Consider the following 26,255-nt stretch of genomic DNA (forward strand, 5'->3'; position numbering starts at 1 on the left):
CCCTTGGCCAAGTACTTCAATTATCTGTTGTTGCACTGCAGAGGGATGAATAAATGTTTCTTCTTCCGTTGCTTTAATTGGACCATTTGTGTGTGGCTTCAGCGTAGCCGCTATGGCACTATCCAATTCTATAATTACTGTGAAGAAACCTATCATTTCTTCTGCCAATTATTAGAATAGTAACTTCTATTTCAGTCCTTATAAAATGTGTTTGCTGATTACATGTTGCATCAGAAACCTCTCATTGAAGAAGCTTATAGGCTACCTGTATCCATGGCAACCTGGAAGGCAGAGCGGTGCATGAGATAAAGGGGGAAACAGAGCATATTTGTTTTGTTGCCTCCACACTGCATTAGAAGAGTTGAAAGTGTCTACCCAGGATGCACTGGGAGAGCTTGCTTGCACAACCCACTTCAGTGTCCCTTTTTACATGGTGACATTTCATAAAACATCAGACATCACAAAGATGTGTCTGTTTCATCTCCTCCGCTTCCTTTAAGTTCAAATGTTATACAATCTTTGGGCACTCTTTTTGTCTACTCTGCTTAAATTACACCCTCCAGACTAAATATATTCAGCACATTTACCATAATGGTTCCTTACATATGCGGCCAAAATTACCTTAAAGCCAGCTTGAGGGACCAGACTCTAAAAGTGAGTTGTGGGCATTCTGTGTATAGTTACCATATTTGTGTGAAAAACAACAAATGTTTTATGCTTATGCTTAACTTAATATATGCAGGCTGTCAGTACCGCAGAGAAAATGAATGTTGACAATTAAATGAGCATAGTGACTTTCCATTTAAAAAAAACAACAAAACCTGCTTGTGCAAAGTATCGAAAATCGGATACTAATCGGTACTAGTATCAAAACTAGATACTCATTTAAACAGGTACCGATACTAAAAAAGTCACATTTAAAGGACAGATATTAATCTTTCCTGAACAACTTTAGAATGATCTTGAGCAAGATCAAGGAAGTACTATGATTTAATGTTGAAAAGCACATTCTGTCTTAAAAATAGATTATTATTATTATTATTATTATTATTATTATTATTATTATTCCCTTAGTATCACAATCAAGTTTGAAATTTTAGTATCACGGCAACACTAATATTATTGTTTCGTTTTGTTTATTATGCATTATCAGGATATTTTTTCACATTGATTTTATGGTTATAAACAATGACAGATTTATTTTCCAGACACTGTTGGATAATTGATTTATCAGTAACCATGCTGGCCACCCATCACACAGCGTGACATTAACTCTGAAGAGCAGATGCACAAAGGCTCACCAGTGTTTGCCAGTCTACACCAGTGCTGCCTAATGATCAAAAGTCAGACTCCAAATTAAATGTGAAATGTATGACTCTCCCTCCAACATCATCTTTTTATTAACATGTAATTATATCCCAGGAGTCGGCAGTAACTCTCCCAGCTGTTCCACTCTGCTTCTTCCGCTTCCTCCGACATCATCACCTCAAAGTGAATCCGGACGGTGTCAATTCTCCCTGGCCAATTCTGATACTGTTTCTACCTCCCTTGAGCTCATTTGCCACCAATTCCTCTTCCATCTTCCAAACTGTTTTCGCAAGACGGGATCGGGCCAATTCCACAGCGCACCACATTTCATTAGGTCCAAGAATTGAACACATGGTGACCTCGGCCCGGCGAATGGTCAAGCTCTCTCTTCTCTCTTTGCCCTGGAAGCAGATTTTTTTTTTTTTTAAGCCATCTGGTCTAAGCTGCACAATCACTGTACTCATAATGATATCAATCAGAGCCAATCAGAGTACTTCCCTTTGATGGCACATGCTAATTTAGGCTTTCATTAGAACTCCATTGCATGAAGATTTAGTCGCCAGCTTGGTGATTGCCATGATCAAGTTAACCTACCTTGTATCTCAGTAGGGGACATGTCTTGATTTGCTTGTTGCGTGAAAATGCCCTGATAACTTCAGAGTGAATAAGTCGAGTAAAAGCGTCCGGAGCAAGCGGTGACCGGGCACAGTGCCAATGTATAGTTGGACTGGGAAGTACTTTCTTTCTGTGCCAGACCGTGTTCTGGCAGCATTCATATTCACAACTTCAGCCCATGGAGCGCGGACACTGGCGCTGGCATTCGCTGGAGGTATTACACCAGAGGGAGGAAAGCTCTCTCTCATGGGTTGCCAGGTTCCAAACTTTAAACCTTGGCCATTTCTTAGTCACTTCTCACTTTGTAGAAAAGTCATTCACATTGACAGAAGCAGCAATTTGATCATTTTTTTTTCTGTATATGCATATAATTTGTCTGGTACCTGTCAGGATACATTTACTTTTCAAGAATGGCAAACTACAGAGCAGGTGAAACTGTGCTCGAAAGGTAATTTGCTTTTATTACCAAGATACATACAAAAGAGACAATTTTGATTCCCATATCTTTATACCAATTGTCCTGGTCTTGAATGGACACACAGCAGACATGTCTATTGTGGAGAGTGCCCATTACCCCTTTTGCTAAGCCTCCTATACTAACAATTGACTGTGAAACTGTTATCTTGGCAAAACCCAACTCTAATTGTGCCATTATAGCAGTTCAATTTAGAGAAAATGCCCCTCTTTTTACTCCACTCCATCTGATAACCAATAGCCTCTCCACTGACTTTTTATGCATATAGTCTCGGGTAACTTGTTTTGGTGCGTTGCTAATTGGGCTGTTTTAGGCAGTGACATGTCTCAGTGGCATGAGGAGTCGTGCTGAGGGAGAACCAAAGAAGAGAGAAAACAGAGCGGAACTGTGGTGAGACGCTTTACAGCTGCCAAACAGGTAGCTGCCCTCACAATGACACATCTGGCTCCTCCAACTGGGTGCTCTGAAGAACTGCCAACTACCACCTCGCCCCCTCCTTCTCTCTCACTTGTGCCGCAGCAGAGACAGGTGACTTCCTTTCTTGGGCCGAAATGATGCCCAGTGCCCTTTGTGGATATTCATGCGGCAAGAGTGACAGACTACCTTCCCCCCGAGGAACCACAGCTCCGCTCTTGTCACCTGTGTGGACAAAGAAGGTCCCTATAGCCCTCTGAAATTAATAAGAGCTGACCGGCAGCCTGCACTCTCTGCCATAGTGGACTTATTCAGACTGACAGAACCTGTGACTTGTCCAAACTAAGTTCTGACCAGGATGGGACTTTAGAAACTGTCAGTCTCCATCAACTTCTTGCTACTTTTTTATTGACCTGATTTGGGAAAGTGACTTGAGAAGATGCTTTTGACAAACTGTTGAAACATTTAAGCTTCTTACTGTATGCACATGAGCTGTTTTTGCCAGGTGTTTCCTTAGTGCTTCACAGTCCAGCGACATAGAACTTAGAGGAGGCAAAAACTGTTGCATAGAGCTAATGACTTTCTCCAAGTGCCCAGACACACATTTTAATTTTAATGGCATCAACAAGTCATTAAGGCACTAATCACTCTGTCACTAATGCTATTTTTTAAGACTCAAGCAATGATCAACAGTGCACTAAATATTGTCCTCTTACTAAAATATTTTTTAAGTCCAGGATTATTTTTATTATTATATTTGCCCATTCACTTATTTGTTTTGCAATAAACTTAATATTTCTGAACCAATTCCAGATATGCTCCAAGAGAGCTCTCCTGCAGTCGCCACATCTAACTCTTGTTCACTGATCTGTGTAGAGACAAATATGTGATGAGCTCAGCCTACAGCCGATTGTTTGGTACGCCTCACTAAATCATATTTAAACATCTGATTTCAACCCGGGGCCAAGCACTGATGCAAATAAAAGCTCTGAAAGTTAAAGGTGGCAAAGTCAGCCAACAACACTCAACTCACACTGTTTGTGCTTTAGAGTATAAAGTTAAGCTGTGGTTGTTCAGTTGACAGCTTTCTCCCAGCCAGGTGCCAAGTTCAGAGCTGAGTGTTTTTGCAGCTCTATGTTCCAGAGTTTTACTATAGACTTACTCTCAAAGACATTGCAGGTTGGCATGTTAACCAGACCCATTTCTTTACAAATTTTATCGTTAACCTCTCTCTACTATGTTATAAAATCTTTCTTTCATCAAAAATATGCCTGAATTGGTTTTCATTTGCACTAATCAAACCCTCCTTTTGGTTAGGTATACAAGGCCACGCGTCTTGTCTAAGGCTCAGCCCACAAGCCTATGTAACCACAAAGCTCTCTGCGGGACTCCCCATGCCCCACCACATAGCCTTTCCTTTCTCAGCTCTCCTCACAGAACAAGTGACGGAGAGACAAAGCAAAATGAAAGTGAAAATGAAACTGCAGCTAATTAAACGGTTTCATATGTTGTTTTCGGCAAATGTAACATTTTCAAACCACTCAAGGGAACATGGTGATGTAAATACCCTTCTTTAAGATTTAGCTTGACCATTTTTTTTCCCCACAAATTTGGCTAATCACTGACTCTCAGACTTGAAGCCCTAGTCAAGTGCTTGATATGTAGTACTATATAATTTTGCATTCATAAACTGCCTACTTGAAGTTTTTTTTTTTTTTTTTGTTTCCACTTCACAACCCCTTCCAAATGAGCTCATTCCATTTTTAGCTTCAGAGCTTGGTGAGCAGTAGCATTTAATTAGCATCAACAGACTCAAGCCCATGCAATATCTATGAGCCTTGACATTTGTGGCGAGACATGGCCCCTCGGATGACCCTGCGGTTTTGTGCATGGAAGGGTGTGAGGAAGATTAGATGCTATTACTCACCATCTTATAAAAACTCTCCCGGCTGTAGCTTAAGCCTGAAGATGTTCCCATTTTTGTGATAGGTCAATACTTTAGGCTCTCCTCTCATGTTGAAAAATGCCAGAATGATTCACCGATGTTTATTTGGTTCTCCATGCCTAGACACTTCATTCATAACTACGGCACTGACCTCTTCTCTACATATAAATTTTCCATCCCAATCTTCACAATCTACAGCACATATCACCACTCCACAAAATCAACAATGTCCTGAGGAAAATCTGTAGCAGGCTGTATTGGAATTGGCAGGAGAGAGGGCTTAGCGCCAGTGGGTAGTGTTTCACCACATCTAATCTCAGGTGGAAAAATCACAAGTCTAGAGCCCTCAAGCATTGCCCTCGCCGGTATTGCCTCACTGGGCACACACTCCGGAGTTCGCATCGGCACATCCAAAAACTGTTATTTTCTGATACGGTGGGGACTTTGCGTAGTGGGATTGGAGCTTATTGTTGGAAGGGTGCGGTGACAAAAAGGTACAAAATGTGACAGGAATGAGGAAGAGGTATGCTTTATGGATATGAAATAAAATCAATTTTAACATTTAGCGGATATGAATGACCTTTCCATCATCATCAGACAAGGTTCCCAATAGATTTTAGCTTTTGTCTCACTCGTTTCTCATCTACACCTCAGACTCTAATGGTAAATCCAAATTCTCTGTCAATATAAACAATTTTATGCTCACTTTGTATTGCAGAATATTCTTGACTTCTGTTTGCCCTTTTGGGTTTGAGACCTATAGTTGCTGTGCAGATTTATTGGTCTTAATCAACAGTTTTAATTAGCTGACTTTTAAATTGTAAATTGTGAGTTTTACCAAGAGGCTGCAACAAGTTAATTGAATATTGGAATAACCATCAACTAATTTAATAATCAAATAATGATTAAATGGTCTATACACTGTCTCTAAAACATGCCATGTGCTGAGAGAAGAGGTTTTAGGACTAAGAAAAAGTATTTATTACATCAAAATGACAGGAAATATGTAAATGTATTCTCTTTCGTCTGTACATCAGGATGTCTTCACTCGGTTTCACTTTAGTTTTATCTAGGTCAAGTTGAGTAAAAATCTCACATTCATAGGCCTTTTAACTAATTAATTGAAAGAATAATCACTGGATTCACCAATTATCAAAATAATTGTTAATTGCAGCCCTAAATTTCTCTAGGCCAGCATTCATGAAGTTTAGAAAAAAAATCCAATTAAAACACAATATGCTCCCCCACCTGCTTTTACATTGACCAAAAGTGGCCAATCCAAAAAACAACTGTCTTCACCATGCAGTATAGCTCATGTATACCCATGCCTGACTGATATTGACTGAGGAATGGCAGCAGGATGGATGCGACCCCCCAGTGAGAAAATGAGTAGAATCACAGCTTTTTCCACCCAGCTGACACCCAAGACAGATGGAGCTCGCGAACAGTGCAGCGCAGCACCAGCCGCAACCATAGCAACAGCGTGCACGAGGCAACAGGAAGACTGCCAGGCCATTTGGAGACTCACTACCATCCGAGTAGGTCCCTTCGCTAGACAGGAGAAGGGGGGTGGAATACAGTTCTCAAAGATTCAAGAGGGTCCATTCATATGCTTTGGGATGATTGGGAAGAATACATCTGCTTCATATCCTGAGGGTGGAATGATCAGTGCCAACATTCAGCATTTAAGATGGCACACAAAATGGCATCTTCTTGTTTTGCCTTGTTAACCAGCTGCTTACCCATGCCCACAATAACAATTTGCGTTTTAGAGCTAGTACGAAACAGTCATGTGTGTTTCTTTTGAACAATCTGAAATCCTAGCCTGTTTTTTTTTTTAACTCTGTCATGTCACTTTGGTTTGGGAGCATCTTAGATTTACAACTTGGCCACGAAAAATGTTATCCAAGGACAATGTAGTAAACTTTAGCTCAGACCTTGCTGCTTTCTGCTCTAAGTATCACATTCCTGACCTTAAAACACATAAAAAAGGACTGATTATTTTTGGCCTGGGACTAATGAAAAATTGGAATAAATATTTTTGGTTCTCTTATTGATCTACATACAGTATCCACAACACAATATTCTATAATGTTTTTCTATTATTGCATACTAGAATTACAAGAAATGCTACTAATGTATTACTTTAACTGCTACTATCTTATAATACCTGTTTTCTTACCTCTAACTATTGTTTATATACTAAGTTTAGACAGTAAATTTGTTTCCAAACCTCCTTGTCAAAGCCTGATCTCATCCGATCTTAGAAGCTAAGCAGGGCTGGCCCTGGTTAGTGCTTGGATGGGAGACCACTGGGAATACCAGGTGCCACAGTGGTCCACCAGTGACTAAAATTGTTGTTGTGTCCTTAGGCAAGGAACTTCACCCATAATTCCTAGTATGAATGTGGTGTGTTTGTGTGACTGTTGGTGATGATCAGTGGGGCTGATTGGCAGCCGTGCTTCCATCAGTCTGCCCCAGGACATCTGTGACTACAGTAGTAGTTTACCATCATCATGGTACTGATATAGGAAACTAAGACATTATTATTATTATTATTAATACAAATGGGGAATTTGTGTATTTACAGTAAAGACGTCATGACAATAGTTCACACAGCTACTTCTTTCACAATGATAAAACTGCCATAACTGTGCAAAGATTAGTCATAAAAAAGCCTACATAGCTGAACACATTGTCCATATTCCTCCTGTGTAATGGCTCACTGCAGTAAAGCACCACCTCTGTGTCTTCTCCCCATACGCGCCAGTGAAGAAGGATGGTGAGCACTAATGTAAATGTCAGGAGATATTTTCTCGTCCCAGATGTTGAGGATAATTGAAATAAAGCCGCCGCACTTCCACTAGAACATGTCATTGTCTTATTAGATTTCAGGTCTAATTGCCAGAGAGCCAAGCTGATGGTGACCTTAGTGCGACCTTATATTCTTCAAAAACGACCCGGCTGCCACATTCACTGACACTCACGGCTTATTATAGAGGAGCGCTTCATTTATCTCTCCTGCAAAGCAGCCCCTGCAATAGCTCCGTCATCATTCCCGACTTTAAGGATGTACGACAGATAAGGCATAACTGATAATAATACAAGACTATTTCAATAACTTTCACCGTGGTTTCACTATTGCCACTATTGTCTAAATTCAATTTGACCATGTAATCTTTTTTGCCATTTTTTTATTAGCAATTGCTGATGAAATGCTTGTCATTAGAGTGAAAACGCAACTCGCTACTCTCTTACTCCTTTGATTGCCTGGCATCCAGAATACACACTTTAATAATTCACGAAGATGTGTCTGGTCGCCAGTGAATCTTCCCGTTTTCAGGTGGGCGTGATTGACAGGTGGATTAGCCAGGGACATGCATGGTCCAACTTGCCTGGCTAGACAGAACCACACGCTTTGACAAACTTCACAAAAACGAGTGTGTCTGGAACCATATCCCGTCTCCCCGGTTCCAGAGGGCATGATTGACCAATCAGAGAAACATGCTCTGTTTGGGTAAAAACAAACATCGTGGCTTACAATTTTTAAAAGAGGGGAAAATAACAGAAAACAGTGTGGATGTCTGCAGAATCAACAAACAAAGCTGTAAACTGTTTATTATCTCAGGTAAAAGAAGTTATAGCTATTGTTCTGAATGATTTCAGAATTTTCAAGAGGAGACGTCTTCGGACCATAGAGTGTAAAAAACTGAGGTTTTTTACACTCTATGGTCCGATTCCAGACCCTTCGAGATTCTACCAAAATATAGATGGGACGGGCCAGTCAGGCAATGGTCTGCCCGTATCAAAATATGACTTTATGAGGAAAAAAGATAGGAGAAAAAAAACATCACAAGGGACTGAAAAACATGGTGGATTTCTACAGAATACAACCTTTTTGAGGAACTTGTGAAACTGACTGCGGATTGTCCCGATGGAAAGCAGTGACATTTTGTGGTTATCTTCTAAATGCAGCTTTGGAGTTAAGCTTTCACTTTATTTTACACACACTCCATGGGTCTTGGTGATAATGTAGAAGTAGGGATAGATTACAGGGAGTTTTTATTTGTCAGGGCTGCAACTTTGTGCCAAAGACGTCCCGCTTCAAAAAGAATAGAGGCATTAAACTTCTCAGTGCTCTGCTCACTTTGAGATGCATGACTGCACAGCCTCACAAGTGCTCACATCTCTCACTGTCACATATGCAGACACTTAAAGTCAAATTTAGCAACAACAGTTTTATATGTATTCAAAGGTATATACTTTTACCAAGTTTTGAAATTTCTGTAGCATTTTGTCTTAAAATCATGCGTGTTCGTAAGTGGATAATATTTGCATCACCAAACATATAAACAATTTTTTTTTATATTAAACATGTTCAAAATGTTTTCTCAAGGGCTAGGACTCTCCAGGTTACAGGTCTGGAAACTGTTCAAATTTTTATATAGGGCTTTTCCATCTTCCAGGCACTCAAATCGCTTTACATCAAGGAACCACTCACCCATTAACACACACATTCATACATCAGTGTACGCAGACACTGGGGGCGAGGTGGGTTAAGTGTCTTACCGAAGGACACAACGACAGATTCTAAATTCATTTTTTAAAAACTTAAAATATCACACTGATTTGTAATTTTCACTTAAGGGGAACATATATGTGAATAGATATTTTATGAGTTTGGTATAACTGTGTTCTTTCATCATTTTTTAGCTTACTACAGCCCTAACCTTCATTAAATATTTTGAAATCCAACATAATGGACAAAACCTGTATCTACACCTGTAACTTATAACCTACAGTGATTTCTCCCTTTTCTTCTCACTCACAGAAATGTGTTTGTAGAACTATTTTCGACTGCAATCAGCGTATGTCATTTAGTAACATGGTATTAATTGACTTTTAACTTTTATATTTACTATTATTTTGTGAACTTTGTCAGTAATAAACCTTTTTCTAATATAATTCCATTACATGGATCAAATCCATCATAGCAGGGAGCCATAGCAGAGTCTTGCATTGTAAATTTGAATTGTTTCACCAGATTACATGCTGACATTATCCCTCGACATCTGCCCCATGTCTGTGGCTCTCTCTCACAGCAGCCGTCGCCCACATGGGTGACACCCCAGCCACCATCGCCTTCCCCGAGCCTGGCTTTGATGAGCGGGGCTTTGAAGCTTCTCTCCATCACCGTCCCACTCCTCTCACTTTCTCTCCACTCACAAACAGACCTCAGACCACACAGATAACCCAAATCGGATCTCCTCAGCCCGCCTGGCTTCCTGGAGATGCAGCCCCTCTCCCAAAGCGGCCATGACCACTTTATCTGCAACAGTTTTATCCACAGCCCCACGTCGCTTTGTGTTTGTCCAATCTCATTACCACTCCCATGCAATCAGCTCGCCTCTTTCTCATGCCTCAAGTTTATCTGTTCTGCTGGGAAAAGGAACACAGCGGATATGGGCCGGATGTGCTTGTCAGGCTTTTCTTAGGGAGGAGAGCACTATATTCTACAATAGTATTTAATGGGGCATAGATGTTGAGTACAGTCACCTGTTTTGTTTTTAGGGTTAAGGTTAAGGTACAATTTATTGTCCCTAGAGGGAAATTTGTCCTTTGCATTTGAACATTTATGTTTGTAAAGTAACTGTAATATTTGTAATAATTGACCTACACACTATTCACAAACTGAATGAATATCAGTGGTGGAAGAAGTACTCAATTTTGTTATTTAAGTAAAAGTACAGATACAGAGGTAAAAATTAACTCAAATAAAAGTAAAAGTCTCACTTGAAAAAATCTTAAGTAAAAGTATTTACACACCTGTTTAAAGATGTACTTTAAGAATAAAAGTCAAAGTATCTCACACAAGTGTTGTTAATTTGTTATTTGGTTAACAGTAACAATACAAATCAATTTCCAAATTTTGTGTATGAATTTTGTGTATTTATTTTTGTTTGATCAAAGCCAAAGCTTGGACTCAGAACCATTAGTCAGGATGTTACCACGAACATGGTAAAAATAAACCCTCAGATCATATGAAAAGTAGTTTTTACTTTTCAGTCGTGTTAAAAAATGTAGTGGTATAGAAAGTACAGATATATCCTCTCAAATGTAGTGAAGTATGAGTAAAAAGTATACTTAAGTAAAGTACAGATACCTAAAAATTCTACTTAAGTACAATACTTTAATACTCGTACTTTGTTACCTTCTACCACTGATGAATATTAATCAATTACATTTACTAAGTCACTACATTTACTTTTTAACCATTTGTTTGGGTTAGCGTGATCACACTATACATATTTTTTCTGTATTGCAATGCCGTGATAATAGCATTTTGAGATGATGAAACTATTCTACACATCAAGTCTGTAGTCTGAGTAGTGAAACTTGACATTGTTTTCCCAAATGCTGCAATAGTAGCATTTTTTCTTGTGTAAATAATAGTTGTAGAACTTTTTACTTCAGAATAGTTATTTCTGCTGGGAACAAGTCTGCCTACAGCTGTCTAGATTTAGTCAGTTTCATTTCTACAGTTAGTGGCCATTGTTTTATCTAGTTGTTTTTAGCAGACTCTATGCTATGCAGTAGATGAAATTAAATAATGATTTCTTTAAGGATTACTTTAGTGCACAGACTGTATATATAAATGGACATAGCTAACCTGCTCGTTGCCATGTTCCAAATAGGAAGTGCGCATGGGCACGCTTCCGGCTCCATCGACTTTGGCTCCAATTCACTTTATATTGGAAAACTGTCACCTCTCTCTCTGTAACTGCTGCTGTCAGGCTCGTAGTTTTGGTTCTAAAATGTTTGTATTGACCCACTCTACATGATCCTCGTATTTTTAGTTCACTATTAATAGCATTAGAAATTGACAGCGTTGCGAAGCCCGCTCCCTGCTAAACCAGGTGCGGGCAGGAAGGGTCATTAGCCTCGCTCCAGATTGGCTCTTTGGTTGCTATGCAACCCAGCTCCCAATTCACCCCTATAACTGCAAGCTTCAATGGGCTTCATTTGACTGGAGCTGAACGCGATGGGTGATGTCACACTCCCATCGTCCACTTCTTTATACAGTCTATGCTTTAGTGCTATTCCTAGTGCTGTTTTCTAGTACCACTTCACACAAGTACCTTGTAAGCATACTGCTAAGATTGTACTGTATTTTTGGGTCTTTTTTTTACCCCATTTTCCAAACTCTATAGCTGTGAGGAGTCCCAGACATATATAGTTATTTAAAGTTGATGTATCTCTAAGTGGGTGCCTGCCAAAATTTTTGTTAGATTGAATTGATCACAACTGGTACACAATACAGGAAATGCAAGCTTTAAGTAAAACGCCATCACCCACACTTTTTTGGTAAGTCTTTTTATACTTGTATGTAGCTATCAGTCCATGGCAGTCGGATATCCTCCACTTTCGCAGGGTTTTGGTGATGTGCTGCTGGATTTTTTGGAGCCTACCTGTTAGCTCCTGTGTGCTGTGTGTGCCTCAGAGCCTTAATGAGAAGTGGACCTGACACCTCTGCCCTGTCCCTTCTGCTCCCATTGGCGCCTGCCCATCTCTGCAGTAATGACAGCACAGACCAGGCAAAGTAGAGGCTGTATTTGGTATTATGTTCAGGAAGCACTATGTTGTTTGGACAGTGAGTGATGTATTGTATATTGTAGTAATAGTATTTTATGTTCAAGAGCGCTACCAAAAGATGACAAACATAATTATAGTACTACATTTTATATTTTTTATATTTTTTCTTTGTGGAGAAATTTGGCTCAACTAGCATAATTAACCAGTTGTTGTGTGTGTGTGTGTGTGTGTGTGTGTGTGTGTGTGTGTGTGTGTGTGGGGGGGTGTGTGTGTGTGTGTGTGTGTGTATATATATATATATATATATATATATATATATATATATATATATATATATATATATATGATAATACTGTCAAGATACACAAAAAATATTTGTAAATTCTCAAAAACAACTATTAAGTAATCTGTACTGTATATTTTCTCTACTTCAGTGTATGGCAGTTTTAATTAATTTGTCTATACAAGTACTCATGTTGTGGTAACCTCTTTTACAACTTTTTCTTTTTTCCATACAGTACAATTATCCATACATGAAAGGTTAAAATTTCTCTTTAAATCTGAGGAGTACAGTGCCCCTTGGTGGCTGAATTGTAAACTGTAAATCTATAGTAAAACACCAGATTCCTGTCTGCTATGATGATTCACAATGAAGCACCATATCTGACATCCATAATTTGCTTTGCCATGTGTATGGTTACAAATGGATTCGAAATTGCCAGAAATACCAGATTAATTTAACCGTACAAGACACTCTGAATTCTAACTGGATTGTGGGATGAGGCAAACCAGCACAGCCCCAGTGTGAGTGAAGTGAGAGATCATTTCTATAAGCGCGGTTACTGGGTCAGGGGGAGGGGCCGAGAAAAATGGGCAGGCCCTACTTGACAGAAAACATTTTATCCTTATGAATATTCCTACGCTGTAATCTAACCTATTCTGAGCTGATGTTTTTTTCCAGTGGGGGCATAGCGGAGTATCTTCGGCATGTTTGTTTGGCAATTTGGGCTTTGGTGGGCACTGGCATTTTACAAGCCCATTTGTTTTCAGAAGAATCCTCATATCTAATTAATCAGATCTGCTTTTCCATGTTCGCCCGCACGCTCCCAGGCAAAGCTGTGCTGCGTGAATTATGCAGAATACTTTACCCGTTCCCAACATCAGGATGAGCAGCTGATGTGGAGATGAGTGCCCCTAGCTCACAAGACATACATGTCACTCTTCCTGCATCGCCCAGGGAGAAGCAAGCAGTGGCGTTATATTTTTGAAATGATGACTGTGGTCTAGTGTTATATATGTTTTGTGTTGGATGCCCTTGCTGACCTAATGTTTTATTTAGAGCAAGGGCCAGAAGAAGGTTCTCACGGCTCTTGCGCATTGTAGGAAAAGCCATACAAAACTGGAATTTCGTATACAAATAACCGTGTATACCAAATATAAATGAGAAGATGGCAACCAGATAAGTTATTTCCAGCCAATGTTATGTAATTTCCTTAAATGTCCCATATTATGCAAGATTTACTTGTGTGAGCTTTAAGTCATGTTGTAATGTTGTTATCTCATCAAAAACATACCTGGAGTTGTGTTTTGTTTCATTTACACATGTTTGATTAACACTTCATTATTAGTCTACGTCACCAAAGTGCAAAATGCTCTGTTCCTCCTTGTGATGTCACAAAGCTGTAGTTTTCAAGTTAACAGCTATGTTTTAGCTTTAGTTCAGTAGAGATTGGCAATTCCAGGGCTGAAATTAAATGTTTCTATTGGAGTTGTATGGAGTTTAAAAACACATTGGAGCACTTCCTGTATCACCACATGACATCACAAGGTGGAGTCTTTTCAGTTTGATAGAAGAATCCAGCGTAAATATGCAGGGTTTGTGTGTTAAACATGTGTGAATGAAAGAAAACACGATTCTGGGCATGTTTTTGATGTGGAAACAACATTATAACATAGATCAGAAGCTAGCATAATACAGGCCTTTTAATTTGAATATGATCTGCCTAATTAAGTAGTTAGAGCAGATTGCTAATTCATAACGTTTTGATGTCTTTATCTAACAAGGATCGCAAATCCCACTTCTAGTGTTGAGAGTTCAATTTCCTAATGGCGTATTAAACTAACTGGGTGCCCTTGCCAAAGTGAATGTGGATGAAATAAATTTGTCACATTTGTTCTCATATTTCTAAGAGACTTTACGATACGGCTAATATACTTTTTTATTTTATTATTTTTCATATCTTTTTGATCTAGAGTCTAGACAAATCATTTTTTTAACCAGCAAGTTTGCTTAGTAGCAGTGATGCAAAACTGCAGCCCTCCAATGAAGCATGATGAAAGTGTGGTGCTGTGACCTAGGGACCTTTCAGCTTGACTCACCAGCTCCTGCAGTTTGTCAAATGAATCAATGTGCAAAAAGGTTTTTCTGCAGACACTCCAACCAACTCCCAACCTGAAGTGTAAAAAGATATTTATACAATTTTCATTATCTGCCAGAAGTACATTTAAGGCATGCACATACAATACAATATCACATATTCTAATTGTTGTAGAACAAATTGTAGCAGTCTGGCGTGTAGAGAGTTGAAGAGAAGAGGCATGACATTGGAGTTTATTCGCCAGGACCTAGCACCAGGAGACATGAACCCTCAAGACAGTGTGATAGTGTTGTCCATTCAAGTCTAGTGCAGTCAAGTCTGGCTATGCTTCTGTTGTAGGGAATATTCTACCTCTGATGATGTAAGCCAAGAGGACAACGGTTGAACTGGCAGTGAGTGCCCTCTGTACAGCAATGGAATTTCTGAAATACTTATCTACAGTATAGGCCTGTAATGCGGGTATATTTTACATGGCCAGTATTAATCAGATAACTAGAATAATGAGATATAATGAGATCCAATAATAAGATCTGATTGTGAATGTTTGCCTGCACAAGAGAAATCAGATTAATCCAAAATATCTGGTGACATGGCATTGTGTCAAAAAATGTGCAATGCATTTTAAAATCAATAATATTATCTTTATCATTTTCATCCACTTTTGTCTTTGCTGCATTAGTTTGCACTTTTTTGCATAATTTTCCTTGTTAAAACCTTCTCATGTGTGAAGAATCAAAAAGAAATCAGATTACTCACATCAGATATAACTGTTTACATCACTTTTCTATCACCTGATAACTCCATGAATTAAACAAAGACTGGATTTTGGTGTGCAAGTAAACATAAGTAAGAGTTCTGTTGATATAGTCCTATAGAAAACCTAAAGATATTTTAATTTTTAACATAAGGTGACCGTGAATGTTTAGACCTTGTTCTTAAAGCAAAGTGAATAGGTCTATCTGACAGCGATCAATGTCAGTTATCAATTACATTTCAAGTTTTCAAACATAAGAGTAAAGATGTTTTATGATCTCCTCCGTATGCCCTTGCCTTTACCACATCTCGAGTACTGTTTTGGAAGGAAAGGTACTGCTCAAATGTGTGGGAGGTAGAGGGCGACGACTGCACAGTTTAGTTTGCAGAGTTCACTTTTATATCCCAGGTAAAATAAATGCTTTTTGTCAGCAATATCTAATCTTGCCGTTGTATTTGAAACCCTGCGAATCAATGAACCAACATTTATCCTATCCTCTGGTCTTTTGGTGAACAGGGCCCAAAAGCAGCAGGCAGTAGTGTTGTAACGATACTAAAGAAGCTTCGAAGTTGATTTTGAGGAATAGACTCGATACTGATTCTGATGCCACGATGATAATGGAATGACATTTTTAACATTAAATCCTAGTACTTTCTTTTAAACTTCCATGTGGCCTTATATCTGTGTAATCCCTCAGTTGTCCATGTAGGTTCCATAGTGGTCCATGGGCTATACTCGTCCATGTAATCTTATACTTGTACACTTATACTTCTGATGCAGCTCAAGATTCTAAAGCTGTTCAGGAAAGGCTCATTTTTGTCCAGTTAATGTGACATGTTTAGTATCATTATTTATTCAAATGATTATCTAGTATTGATTAGTATCAGACTTTCGATGCTTTTGACAACCCTACCAGACAGTGCCATCCTCTGATATGAGTCTTCAAACCACATTGTATTTGATAATACTTCACTTTGTCTGCTAGTCCATTGATGACGATGGCAGTTGTGAAAAGGTATGCATTTTCCTTGCATTAGATTCCAGTGTTTTCCTGTGCATAGTTGACAGTCGCGGCTCTAAGTGTGAAGGATCTCCGCCGTTAGCTAAAAGCGGTCGCTAAAACACATCAGCAACCTGCCACAACTTTACGGCAGAGTCACTTATTCTGCAGCTTATCACCTGTCCAATAAAGGAGCAAGATGTGTCCTTAATGTGTGGCGGCCTGACTTTACTTCACTGAGAGCCATACATTAAACTGCCATCTCCTGAGAGGGGCTGTGGTTTGTTTTCAAAGTTTTTTGTTGTTGATATAGAAAAGATTGCATTGATGTGGAAGACAGCCTGTAGTTCTCAGTGTATGGGCTGAAATGTTGTCTTGGTAAACATAAGTGGCAGATCGAGAATAGTTTTGGTCTCTGTGTGGGGACATTGTTCACGCTGGCAGATGCGCCATGCCTGATATGTGTCTTGGGCACTTAAGAGCAGATAGAAAAGCCAATTGCGTTCAGATGTCATTCATTGTGTCTAGCAAAGTGACCCTCTGTCTGTCATATTAGATTAGGTACTTTGGATTCTACACTGTTTTCATCCAAGAAAAGTTTGATATTTGTTTTGCTTATTTTAAGGAGAAGATTGTTCAGTGGACTCAAACCATATGGTTGTTTGTCCACTATTGTCCACTAGGGCTGCAAGATTAATTGTAATTGAATTATTATTATTATTATTATTATTATTATTATTATTATTATTATTATTATTGTTATTATTATTATTATTATTATTATTATTACTAGCCATTAATTTAGCGCCTTTCAAGATACCAAAAGCACTTTACAGTGCATTATTCATTCACTTCACACTTCACACAAGTTACTATTGTAGCCACAGCTGCCCTGGGATAGATTGACAGAAGCAAGGTTGCCAATCTGCATCAATGGCACCACCACCAACACTCACAAAATTCATACAAGACAATGTGAGTGAAGTGTCTTGCCTAAGGACATAACAACAGTTTTTGCCACTGCTGCCCCACCGTGGCACCTGGTATCCCCAGTGATCTCTCATCTAGGTCCAGCCTTGCTTAGCTTTTGAGATCTGGCGAGATCAGTCTTTGACAAGCCAGTATGGCCACAAGTACCATCATTTCCTCCAGAAACAACAAAAAATGTTGCCTTCTACTGCATAAAAACAGCTAATCCGGGAGTAATGATCTGTTCTCAAATACATTAGATTAGTTTTTTGGTTTGTCAGTTCATAAACCTATTTCAGTCTTTTTGTCAATTCTTCTGGATTTGTTCAAAATGTAATGCTCAGAAAGGACATTCTGGTCAGGAATGCTTTCACTGGCTTTTTGTGCTACCAAAACTGTGAAGTTGATGAAATTGAAACCCAGACATTTGCATGATGTATTTATTTATTATTTGTGTGTTCTTATTGTGTTGAGGTTCAGATAGAGATTACATCTGTCAAACATGAAGGACTTTAGCTAAACCAAAGCAGGTAAGTAAGCCATATTGCTGCTGGATCTGGAGCATAATTTAAGGGATTTTCCGGCTTATATGAACTAGCATTCCTCCCCGCTCCTTGAATGTGCTGACAATTTTGCATTATTAAATGGATGGGTGGGCAGTTCAAGCACACAAAGTGTAATTACAGAGCACTCTCCAATAATGAACTCACGTGCAGGAGAACTCAGAGTGGAGCACGGGAGCCCAGCGGCGTGTCACCCAAGACAGATTTACCAGCACGGCCCTTCATTTAGCTGCTGTGTGCTTACAGTAAATCACCAACAGATGCCAGCCAAGGGGCCCTGCGCTCATTAATCAACTCATTTATAAACAAGCAAACAAGAATGAGTGATGTAATCCAGGGCTCCTTACTGTACTACTGCTATTTTGTACAGGATGTAGCATGTAGCATATTAGCCTTGTTTTGGTTGGACGATGTAACTGTACTCAAGAGGTCTCTGAGACATAGAGGACTGTAAATCTTTACTGTGAAGACTAAAACAAGAAATTAACCAGAGATAGACTAGGACAAAACAGGTCTAAATAGGGTCTAAACTGGGACCTAACCATCTTTAAAATCTGTGCGAAAAAACAGTTATCCAAGTTTGAAAAGTTCCAACTAGGACTGAATGAGAAACATAATGGATGCATTTTAAAAATCTGTGTATAACTTGGCCAGTTGGAACTGTGGCTAAATTGTTAGAAGAGGGACTTATATCGACTTATATTCATATCAATTATATTTTTTTAAATTATTTTTATTAGAATTTAGCACATCATTCTAAATTCAATAAGATATTTATCTTATTGAATTTAGGAAAGAGCAACGGGCTAACCCTAAGGCAACAACCCTAACCCTATCAAAGTATGCTGAACAATTTTTTTCAAGTAACATGTAGTCATAGCTTAGTCTCCAGTATCCATCTAGCTTTAAGTTAAAAACACTAACTTTATGTACATTTACACTTTGAATGGTACTTACACATTGAAATTCTCTGCACACAGCTCAATGGACTCCTCTTTATTGCCTAGTATTATCACTGCAATCTGATCTGAATATTGAGCCTAGATAGCAGCAAAGCTATACTAGTGCTTGCCTGTGTGTGCATAGACTTTGAACAGTGCGTGTGGCCATGGGCATGTGGTCCGCTCAGCAGCAGTGGTGCTAAAAAGACGAGATGAGACCAGGCAGAGGGTCATTAGTGCTCTCTTTGATAAACTCGAGAGCCTAGGGACACGCGCTGAATTCAACACAGACGCCGCGCACAACTTTTCATCGCTGAAAAGCAGGCGGGCTACTTCAACTTCTTCAGTCTGGGATTTTAATTTCTATATCAATCGCATAGCATACTTTATCAGTGTGATCTAAACACTGCATTATTATGAACATACCAGAAGCTAATGGTTAAAAACGTATAAAGTGGCTAGTGTTTATCTAATTCAATATAATTTCTTTATTAGACCCTATTTTGTTTATACATAGTTTAAAATTCAAAAGTTTAGCTTTTTGTGATTGTTCCATTGTCAAATTTTATATTATAGCTTCTGAAATTATCTTAAAGATGACATTTTATGCTTTTTCTGGTATATTGTCACACACGTAGATGACTATTTAACATTCTTCCATTTTGAATTGCAGTATTGATCTAAAAGAACTTAAAGGTCCTACATTACGCAGAACGGACTCTTGTGAGCTTTAAGCCATGTTATATTGTTGTTACCTCCTCAAAAACATATCTGGAGATGTGTTTCATTTCATTTGCACGTTTGATTAACCCTTTATTGTTAATCTGTCTACATCTCCAAAGCTCAAAATGCTCGATTGAACCTTGTGATCTCATCAAGTGTTAGTTTCCAAGTTAACAGCTGCCTTTTACCTTTTGTTTTGTAGAGGTTGACAATTCCAGGGCTGAAATCATCCAAATGATTTTAATGAAGATGTATTGAGTTTAAAACACAGTGGAGCACTTCCTGTGTTACCACATGACATCACAAGGTGGATCAAAGTGCTTTCAGTTTGAGAGAAGCCTAAATATGCAGGGTTTGTCTGTTAAACATGTGTGAATGAAACAAAACATTATAACATAGATCAGAAAACAGTGTAACATGGGCCCTTTAAAGTCATCTTTCCGGGTTTATCGGGCTCAAAAACATGGAAACACAGAACTAGTTCATTATAAACAGTTTGCAGTGGTCCAAAGTTATTTTGCTCTTTCCCAGTGCATTCTGAGCCCCCTTATTATTCACCACAATAGGTTTACAGGCGTGTTTCATAACTTTTAGATACCAGAGGGGAGTTTGGGAGAAAAAAAAGGGAGCTTGCCCCTTTAGGTGAACAATAACATCATCTCAACAAAGGACCATGCTCATACTCCTGACCCCAGTTACCAATACCTATAGTTTTGTTTTTCTTTCTTTTTTTTCTTTTTTTTTTCCAATATTGTGTCTTTGGTTGAATTACAGGGTTAGACTACTGTGTAAAACTGAAGTTTTACAGTACTTACAATAAATGCCCAGTAGTCATTCTTAATTGTAAGGACTGTGTGTAACCTATGGTCCTAATTTGCATTATACTGGTTGTATTTAACATGCAAATCATCTTAAGTCACTAACCTAAATAATATATAAATTTGACCCGAGCTCTGACTGATGTCCTCTCCTTTGCACTGCAGATGTTTACTCAATCATTTATGAAGGCCCTTGTTTACTCACTGATACTGCTTGGATTTGTTCTTGGCATCGAGTCCAAGTGTGATCCCGGATCTTTGTAAAAACATCAAATAGCGGTAAAGGTCCCCTGTACAAGATTCATCAATGATTCATGCAAAGGCTCATGGGAGGGTTGCAGAAGGATGACGACCAGTGATGGATGAAGTACTCAATTTACATTTTTAAAGTACCTGTTTAAAAATGTGCTTTTAGAGTAAAAATGAAAAGTATTGTTAATTTCTGTGTTGTTAATTTGTTAAAGTGTAAATGTAGTCAATGTCTTAATTTGTTATAATGGATTTTGTGTATTTATTTTTGTTTGCTGTTTGCTAATGTTACCACGAACATGGTAAAAAAAAAAAAAAAAAAACCTTCAAATCTTATGAAAAGTAGTTTTAACTTTTCAGCCCTCTCCAAATGTGTAGTGGAGTAGAAAGTACAGATACTTGCTCTCAAATGTAGTGACGCAAAAGTAAAAAGTATTCACTGTAAAATGTTCTTAAGTAAAGCACAGATATCTAAAAATTCTACTTAAATACAGTACTTTGCTACTTGTACTTTGTTACCTTCCACCACTGATGACGACTATAGCCTCCTTCCTCTGGACTGAAAATCTCGTAGTTTGTATGAGTATGCTTTTATAGTGTAATGTGTTTAAGTTATGTAAATTATCTTTAGAAACTGTAGCCAATTCTGTATTGTTTTGGAGAAAGGTTTAATAGCCCACATTTATCTCCAGACAGTAAGGTGAAAAATGGAGCAATAGCACCTTGTAATTAAAATAGATTTATTCTGCTTAAAGCTTTTGCTGTGGAATTTTCTGAATGCATAAATATTCAACATTGCGCCCATGTTAGGAAATGTTATTAATATACACTTACTTATACTGCAGTGGCTATAGCAGAATCAAATGTCCTTGTTAACTTTTTGTGTGTGTTTTTCCCACAATGCATTTTTTTGTTGTTCACTTAAATAAGACTGTGAAACAGTAGACTATTATAATGGTATTTTAATATCTGAAAAGTTTTAATCTCGCTCAAAAGGAGATTCTAAAGTGGTGAACTATTATTTTGTGTAAGTAATAACTAATAAATGTTTTTCCAATTTGTATATTACATAACTTAAACACATTTGTGAAAATTTGCAACACTCTATCTGAATCAAATCAAATTGCTATTTTGAACTGATACTACAATGGGGAATCAATGGGCCTTGCACTCCACCCTTCAGTTTGACCTTTGAGCTAAAATTTCAAACTCGATTCCGATACCAAAGCAAAAGCTTGTTACTTGATACCAATTTCTTATCTACCTATATCTTTTTTTTAGATAATGAGAGTGTAATGTCTAACAAATATTTGTTCCTTTATTATTACAATGTGGCCTTATACTTGTTCTGATTTTGCTCAAGATCATTCTAAAGATATTACAAAGAAAGAAGGGTAAGGATTATTTTTAAATGTCGGGGTGACAGTGACTCAGTTGGTTTGGGGTGTTTGTCCACTTATCCGCAGGTTGATGGTTTGAATCCCGCTCTGAACATAAACATCATTCCTCAAACGATGAGATCCACTGACTCATCGGTGCAATTCCAGATCCAACAGATGAATGCTGTCGTTGTGTCCTTGGGCAAGACACTTAACCGACCTCACCCCCAGTGTCTGTGTACACTGGTGTATGAATATGTGTGTGAATGGGTGAGTGGTTCCTTGATGCAAAGTGCTTTGAGTGCCTTGAAGGTGAAAAAGCACTATATAAAAATGTGACCGTTTACCATTTACTATGTCATTGCATCTAGTTTCATACTTTTTAGTATCAATCAGTTTCTTGTTTATATTTGACAACTTTACCGCCTATAAATCATCCAAAATAAATGGTGAACCTTTTGATCTCTTACCTCTCTCATCTGTCCTAGTTTTAATCCTGGTCCATGCTGAGTCACGGCTCCCCACGATTGGCCTTATTCTCGAGCAGCTCTTGTCTAGACATTTCTCCGACCCGCTGTCTGTCTCTGCACTCACCTCCATGTCCCCTGGGCACCCTGTCCTTCCTCATCCTCCTCCTCCTCACCTCTGCTATCCTTTCATCTCACCCCACCACTCCTTTTGTCATCATTTCAATATCTCCCTCCGCCGGCAGACATAGTACCCACCGGCCTTTCGAGATTTGGTGACCGATATCGGTGCTCATAAGAAGTTGTATTAACTTTTTTCTCTCCCAGCCTGGCCTGGGGAGATAGAAAGGAAGTGGAGGTTTTAAATGGGCCTCTGTGAGATGGCATCGATGAGATTGCTTTTAATCCGTCTGGAGATGTATTGTAGTAGGTCTTGTGTTTCTAGTAATTAGCTTTAAAGGGCAGCACTGCGAGGAAGTGTTGCCAAGTTTATATCCGCTGTCTGTCTCTGTGATATATCTATGAGCCAGTGCTAGAATGGGTACAGAGGTGTGCAGCCAGTTTTTTCAGGAGGTAATAGCCTTTTTTAAAGTGGTTGACTGACATTGCTGATTTATTTTGATTAAACGATTACTTTTTGTTGTTCAGTGTTGTTCTAGTTTTGGTCAGCTGTTTGTATTTTGTTCACTGGTTTGGTTCCTTTTAAAGGAGACCTATCGGCTTTGTTGTTATAATTGCTTCCCCTTCTCATTTACCACAGTTGTATTGATTCATCTACTCCAATTTTCAGCACCACTGGTACATGCTCACTGTTCTTTACTTCACGGTTTTATTTTAGCGCAGCTATTTTGTTACCTGCTAGCGTGTTGTGCAGCTATTCATAGAAGGATTGGGCCGACAGCATGTGGCACTTTGTTTTGAAGCTGTTTATGGTGACATTGGCTCCCATTGTCCACCGTACTTTTCCAACCCTAAAGTCAGCAGACTTGTTTCTTTTCTTAAGTATTTTTTTCCCCAAAATATAATATAATGATCCATGGTTGTCAGATTCTAACTATATAGCACACAAAGGCAAACTCCTAGGGGTGGGTACCTCTGTGATATTGACAACAAAAAGTACAACAGGAAAGAAATTGGGAACTGATACCAAAACAAACAAGAAATGATGCCAATGGTTTGATACCTGCTGAGTCCAGAGACAGCACGATAGATTGTTACACTGCAGTCCCAGAATAGATAATTTCTTTTGTCTTGGTTTAAAGATGCATTCTTGGTGAGGAGTTTGCCACTTGCTTGTCTCCTTGGGAACGTAATAACTGTTCCTGAAATATTTCACAGTATTAAAATTAAGATGGTCTCTCATGCATAAATCCAAAATACCTTGATAACATGCATTCTTAGTTTGAGTGTGGTCACCTCTCCACAGATCTGACCTATAACTTGGTCTTGTGAAGTCACTTGCTCATCTCCATATAGATAGATAGAAATATGTATGTCGATCTGTATAATGCCAGTCAGTGGAACCAGGCAAAATAATAACGTATCCATGGAGACAATCAGCTGAACAGTGAACCTTTATGCCTGGTTTAGTCTTTCTCCGCATTCACACTTTAAATTTGATTCTGATGTAGACTTGATTTGATCCTGTGCTATTCCTGATCAAAGTCCAGGTTTAATTCCAGTTTTAGTTCCAGTCTAGTACCAATTTTGATGTGGTATTTGTGCAAGTATGAACGCACCCTGTTTTTTAGTTCTGCTCATCCTCTTTCAGTTCACCAAGTAATTTTAAAGTCAATATATTTGAACTGCACTGTTAGATCATGTTTGGAAATTGAAGTTTTAATCCTTTTCTCTGTTTATTTTTCTCCGCAGATTTTCAAGAGTAAAGTTTTGGAGCTTGGGGAGAAGTTGTTGCCCGCATTCAACACACCGACAGGCATTCCCAGGGGAGTCATCAACCTAGGGAGGTGAGTCTCCAGCCCACCAGTGCTCACCTCCAAGTGTCCTCGGCCCTGCAGAAGATGATATCGAGGCAGGCACTTGGCAGCTATTAATCACTGCTCTGGAACGTGTTCACACTGGCAGCGACTGAAGCAGGTTCATGCAGAGTTGATAATGATCAGCCAAATGAAAAATATCAGGGCAAACCTTGTACGCTGCCAAGCCTGGAGAGCTACCCTAACTGCAGAGGAATAGTAACTGTTCACTTGAGATGGGTTCCCAGGGGGTGCAGTCCATTTATACAAGGATTAAACAAACTCAGGGTGTAGCTGGATATCATGCTACAAACCCAAACCAGGCAGTTATAATTAGTGGTGGTAACAAAGTAAAAGTAGTAAAGTACTGTACACAAGTATAAATTCTAGGCATCTATATATTACTCAAGTAGATTTTAAAATGGATACATTTTACTACATTTCACTACATCTTAGAGAAGGTGTCTGTACTTTCTTCTCCACTACATTTTTGAATTGGACTGAAAAGTTTGAGTATTTTTCATCATTGTTTGACACTTGCTGAAAAGGCTGAGGGGTGTATTTTTAACATCAGCAAACAGCAAACTAAAATATACAAATAAAAACAGCTAGAAAAAAATCATTCCTCCAATAGCTATAATAGTAAGTATAATAAAGTGCAGTACAGTAGGATAAATATGGAAATTATCTTATGAAATGTGTTACTCAAGGGTATATAGTGGAAGCAATTGGCAGGAGCTGAATCGTACAACTTCTAAGATAAGATTCATAGGTAGTAGGAGTCATGTAGGAGTTTTAAGAGATCATAATCTGAATGGTAAGTATAAAGCAGAGGTGTGTAGTAGTTATTGAAGAAATTGTAATTTTCATAGTACCTTTCTAGTGGCATACTTCTACTCCTACTTGAGTAATATTTTACTGAAGTAACAGTACTGTAACATGAGTAAGTTTCAGTTGCTCACTATAAGTCTACTAGTGAGCTTAGCTTGAGGTTGACTATATTAAATGAATTGAATATTTGTGTTCCCCGCATCGTTCCTGTAGTTTTTCTCCTTTTCGTGGTCTGTTCTTTGAAAATACTAGATTTGTTCATTAACTTATTATAAGTCAGTTGTTACGTTTCAGCAGTTACAAGTTTTTACTCTTACTTGAGTGATTTCTTTGACCATTATTTTGTACTTCTTCTTGAGTTCTTTTAATAAAGTAACGTAATATTATTTTGAAGTAACTTACTTGAGTATAATTTCTGGCTACTCTACCCTCCCTCTAAATAAGTTATATGGTATAAGTAACATCATATACAGTATAATCACTACAAAGTGTGACCTTAAGCCCTTTAATTGTATTTGAACTTCCACTTTATCTTACTAACCACATTTAAAGTAAGTGCACCTGAACAGCAGTTTCTATACTTTCTTTAAGACTAAGAATTTAGTGATATTCATTTAAATATTCTAGGCAGGTGTGATGTCTAATTGGTGTCTGGATCTCATTTAAGTGCATTAGTTTACGTTTCCTGAGTTGGTTTGAAGAAACAGTCCCCCGAGGCTACTCATTTCAACAGCTACACCTGCCAAATAAAAATCTGAGCTCTGAAAATGCTGTGAAGTTATTAGAGACAGACTGGAGCCAACAATAAATATGAACAATTGTTAGAGGTACTAGACACTAGACAAGAAGAAATGTTG

At 38.5% G+C, this 26,255-nt stretch overlaps 1 protein-coding gene across 1 annotated transcript in view; it reads left to right on the forward strand.

The window, feature by feature from the left end:
• The window catches only part of LOC117384466 (mannosyl-oligosaccharide 1,2-alpha-mannosidase IA), a 201,466-nt gene that overhangs the window by 153,348 nt on the left and 21,863 nt on the right, over positions 1-26,255 (forward strand). The window contains exon 6 of the mRNA XM_033981793.2: positions 24,464-24,558. Within this exon, the coding sequence (XP_033837684.1) occupies positions 24,464-24,558 (95 nt within the window). The remainder of the gene's footprint in view (positions 1-24,463; positions 24,559-26,255) is intronic.

This window comes from Periophthalmus magnuspinnatus, chromosome 16, assembly GCF_009829125.3.
Source record: "Periophthalmus magnuspinnatus isolate fPerMag1 chromosome 16, fPerMag1.2.pri, whole genome shotgun sequence".
Lineage (NCBI taxonomy): Eukaryota > Metazoa > Chordata > Actinopteri > Gobiiformes > Gobiidae > Periophthalmus > Periophthalmus magnuspinnatus.